Below are 4,759 nucleotides of genomic sequence, written 5' to 3'. Positions count from 1 at the left end.
GATTGAGACTTTATTTCTAATAATAGTTTTCCTATTCCTAATGATAGCCCGTTTCCCTACCTTTCTTTCCTCCTTGACCTTTTGGAATTCTTTCCTAAGTTCACCTTGGTCCTCTCGGATGAGATATTCATTTACAAAGATCCTTGTTCATTTAAATATATACTTTTGAAATATAAAATGAAAATTAATTATATTAATGTCGTTTTATTATGATTGATATTTGGTATATTATTTTTATTACTTAATTAAATTTATTTCGATTAATTTTAATTTCAAATTTATTAAATATTCAGAGAGATTAAATTTCTCAGATGCATTTTTTTATGCAAAACTAGAAAAAAGCTTTATAATTGGAGAAATTTGATTTTTATATGAAACTAATGAATCTAAAGCTACAATAAATCCATATTAGTTTCTAATAATATTTATATTTATATAAATTTAACATGTCTATTTTTAGTTTAAATTATATGTATATGTATATGTATATGTATATGTATATATGTATATATGAAATATAATGATTATAAATATGAATTATTACTTTAATATGTATAGTAACATGAGTATACAATTTGTTTATTAGTTTTTTTTTTTTTTTTTCTATGTAAGGCTAATTCTATTAATAAAACCAAAAAATATTTACAAAGAGGCCTTGCCTCAACCGTTGTCACTGAAGTTCATCAAGAAAGTCTAAACTGCCCCAGATTTGGGGAAACCAGTTTGACATGGCAAAAGACCAAACATATAACCCGAGATCATCACCAAAGGAAAACCATACATAAGACCAGGACCCATGTTTAAGGCAAAAACCAGAGGAAGATTCAGCACAACACCACCTGATGCTACAACAAAATGACAAACCCACTTATCGTTCATACAAATAGCAAAAACAACACGTGAATAGACCAAACCCGTCAGCAGCAGAAGTCTGAGTTGGCGCTTAGGTGGCCACAGATGCCACGTGGCGTCAATTGTTATCATCCTGGTCAGGTGGCTCCTCGACGATGAGGCAAGCGTACTAGTCCCAGTCTTCATCCTCCTCTGCCACGTCGCCCTTCGCTACGCCACCTGGAGGCTCCCTTGCATGCTGGGTGCCGCTCGAACTGCCAACAAATTCCATCTTTATTGAAGCTCCTGCTGATCTGCCACCATCATGTTGAATGTCTCCAGCTTGAACAGCTTCACCATGCGAATAGCCATGACTAACGCCCCTGCAATCATCCTTCGGGCTTTTCTCAGAACCATGACCTGCTCCCTAATTTCTCTCCTCCTAAGAAGGCACTTCAGAATTTCTCACCTGAGCACTGTTAGCTCATTTTCTTCAGAGAATACTATGGTCACATTAGCAGTAATGATGGGCCTGTTCAGGCTACTCTAGAATCTGAACTAGGTCGAGTGAGGGATAGTGTTGGGATGCAGAGGAGAAATTGCAGTGTGGAGCTGGATATCACTGTGTGCAGCCATGAAGGCCTGCCCTTGCCCTCGTCCACTGCGCGTATGGGGATAGTATCTGGGTGGAGACCTGGGAGGAGGCAGATTCTCATGGGAATGAGGGGGAGAGGAGGGAACAGAGCTCTGTGCTGCTTGAGGGCCAACGCTACCACCGCGGGTGCCTCCTCTCCAACTCCTCATGCGGTGACAGACCATACCAATGAGGTTGGCATGCAATTCAGCTGGACAAGAGGTTGGGAAGGAGAACAGGTTGTGGACAGAGGGCTCCTATGCAAAATTTAAAGGGAAATGCCTGGAATGGGAGTAATGGTGCCCATTTCCAAGGTCAAAGCAGTAGAGAAGCCAACATCGGCTACCGGTGACAGTTCTGCTACAAGAATTTCCAGCCTAAGGTGGACAGATGCAGAGGGAGGGAGGATAAACAGAGGGTTCAAGAGGCTCCATATTGTTTCCAACTGCTTCCGGATCTCAGCCTGAGGGGCCATTTAATGCTGCTCGTAGGCTTACCTACGCTCATCTTAGGTGAGCGTTGAACAGAGTGCCATCCATCGTCTCGTAGGTCTGATCGCCAGTGGTCCATTGGGTGGCCATTAATGGTCTTGGATTTCACTCGCATCCAGGTTATTAATTAAATTTATTAAACTCTATATATTTATTAATTACATATTTGATGTCAGATTTTATGATATGTGTATTGTGATATTTCTTATAAGAAATTGTTTATAATTTTATCAATAAAAAAATCACAATATAACGAATCAAATCAAATTAATTTATAACTTTTATTTTCTGTTATATGTTTTAACTAAACTGACGTGAAGCTTTTTATATTATTGTACCATTATAACATTTCTATGTATTACATTAGATGGTCTATCGTCTAAATACAAATCCTATCTAAAATTATAGTTATTGGGAAAAGAAGGCTCTACTACCCAACATGAAAGAGGTATTGTCACTTCAATGTTAGTGTTGGTGTTATATAAAGTTACACTAGGCTGTGATATAAGTGAAATAGTGATCAATATCAATTCATGATAAGCAACATAATACTTGTCTCATTAACATATATATAACTAATTTTATTAAACAAAACTATAAAAACTAACTAAGCTATATTTTTATTTTAAATTATTATTAAATAAAAAATTAATATAGGATTTAAAAATATATACATTTAAAAAAAATATGGACAAAATTTTTAACCTTGAACATTCACTCTAGCTTACCATAGACATGTTGAACTTGTAAATAGCTTTTGTTACAATATGTTATATGACATTTTCTTTAATTAATCAATTTGAAATAAACCACCATAGATCTATTTCAAATAAAGATCTATCATGAGCCCATCACCATCCAATTTCTTCACCTACAATTTTTTTTATGAGCGAACATTATTTAAATGTTTTGTATAGTTATTTAATATTTTTTAGTTTTGAGATTTTTAAAATTTTTATTTTAGCATGGGCAAAATTTCAACTTTGATGAGGGTGGACAGGTTTACACATGGGTGTAGAATGAGGCTCTTGGCTCAATTAATTAAAAGACCATAATTAACTTGGAGACAAATCCAAAGTATTTATTGGTGAATACAAGTGTGAATATTATGCCATATTCCATGCAGGTTTAATCTCTTGCGTTTACCTAATAATCAATTATAATTAAATTATAACAATAGAGAATCTATCTCTAGACAAATAATAGAAAAGTAATATCGACTCAATTAAAAAATAATAATAATAATATATCGTTATGTGTACTTATATTATATTAACCGGATTCATTTAGTAAAGTATGAATCTAAGATGAAAATCTCTCCACCTTTGACAACGAAAGAATAAAACAACTTTGTTATAACTTGCATGAACCTATGAAATAAAAAGCGATTGAGAGTGAAAGAACGAAATATACTTTATTGTTTGAATACTATTAACTCTCTCACATAGGAAAGAGCATCAACATCGATACATAGCTGGGTGAATAGTGGATACCCACAGTGACTTTTCACAGAAGATAGAAAATGTCAAGGCACGGGGATAAGTGTTTGTCTAGGAATTCCTTCCACCGCCTGCAACGCCGAGAGTTAAACGGGAAACGGCCAAATAGTTTCTGGGATTACCATTTACATGTCTTCTACATACACGAAAGGGTCACACACTTGGTTATAGCAGATGACATAATATGCGTTTTTTGCAATGGCCATCTCATTCCATTTGGACGGCAGGGGAAAGTCTCGCCTTTGAAGGACGAATATGGTAGACCCATAATACTGAATTGTCAGATGGAGATTGTATCTGCCTACTACAATTCTAATAATAATTCACTCATAATCGTTGGTTATCATCAATCTTTGCCCTACCTCAAGATTTTAAGCGTGGAAGTAGCATCTATAAAAGCAGGACGAACAAACGAATACAGAGAGATTTATGCCGAAGAAGCGGACACGGTTACTTGGGATTTCGATATTCCAAATTGCAGAGGCGTGATTTACAATAAAAAAGAGAGAGTGTTCAAAGTTTTTGATTTGAAAGAATACAATCAGATATCCACCATATCACTCGAAAGAGGTATACCATTTGAAAGAGGTATACCAGTTGAAAGGGAAATAGAATGGTTTTTTCAAAGTCGTGGAAATATGTACGTAGTGATATATTTCGATGGAGGATTCCCAAGAAATACGAGCGATGTATCGTTCAAAATTTATTCGAAACGGGATGGAGAACTGTGTCAGGAAGGTATCCTCCATCTCAACCATGAATATCGGTTACAGTTCGCTGCGCTCTGCGGCGATGATAGAATATGTCTGCAACAACATGGTCGGAATATGCAAGTGATTGATATATCTGGTGAGGTCCCTCAAGTAATACCAACAAGTTTAGAAGCAATTGTGGAACCTTACTATCTACCTAAATTGGACCGTTTCTTGTGCTACACCAGAAGTGGAAGCCTTCACCTGTGTAATATGCGAGGTAACATTTTCATCACATTTGAAGACCATCCGATCCGTCTGTCCGTCTTTGACAAGTTTCAGAGGAGAACTTACATTGCAAACGAGAAGGATATTATCATTTCCGTCAGCGATTATTGTACTATCAATGTTAGCAGCATTATTACAGGAGAATGTCCCGCAAAGATTACGATTGACGGTCGTTCTCAGATCAGAGAGGCTGCATTGTCACTTCAAATCGTGGCATTTGCATACGACGAAAGAACTGGAGAAATTTCACAGCTAATGAAGAGGGAATTTGTTGTGTGTGGTCAAAGAATTTTCTGGATGGAGTATGAGGATATGAGTGAATAG

The 4,759-nt window shown here is 36.2% G+C and overlaps 1 protein-coding gene across 1 annotated transcript; it reads left to right on the top strand.

The window, feature by feature from the left end:
* Nucleotides 1-3,739: 3,739 nt before the first annotated feature.
* Nucleotides 3,740-4,759, top strand: LOC149266836 (uncharacterized). The gene has a single exon (XM_089409294.1). The coding sequence runs from the start codon at nucleotides 3,740-3,742 to the stop codon at nucleotides 4,757-4,759; it is 1,020 nt and encodes a 339-aa protein (XP_089265420.1).

Source organism: Pinus tabuliformis, chromosome 6 (genome assembly GCF_031772625.1).
Source record: "Pinus tabuliformis cultivar Carrire ecotype Pingquan chromosome 6, CPIR1, whole genome shotgun sequence".
Classification (NCBI taxonomy): Eukaryota; Viridiplantae; Streptophyta; class Pinopsida; order Pinales; family Pinaceae; genus Pinus; species Pinus tabuliformis.
Note: the sequence above shows the minus strand (reverse complement) of the source record. Positions and strands in the feature narration are given on the sequence as shown.

Bases quoted from the DNA above. Each gene is read 5' to 3' on its own strand.
- LOC149266836 (XM_089409294.1), top strand. From the start codon at position 3,740: ATGGAGATTGTATCTGCCTACTACAATTCTAATAATAATTCACTCATA.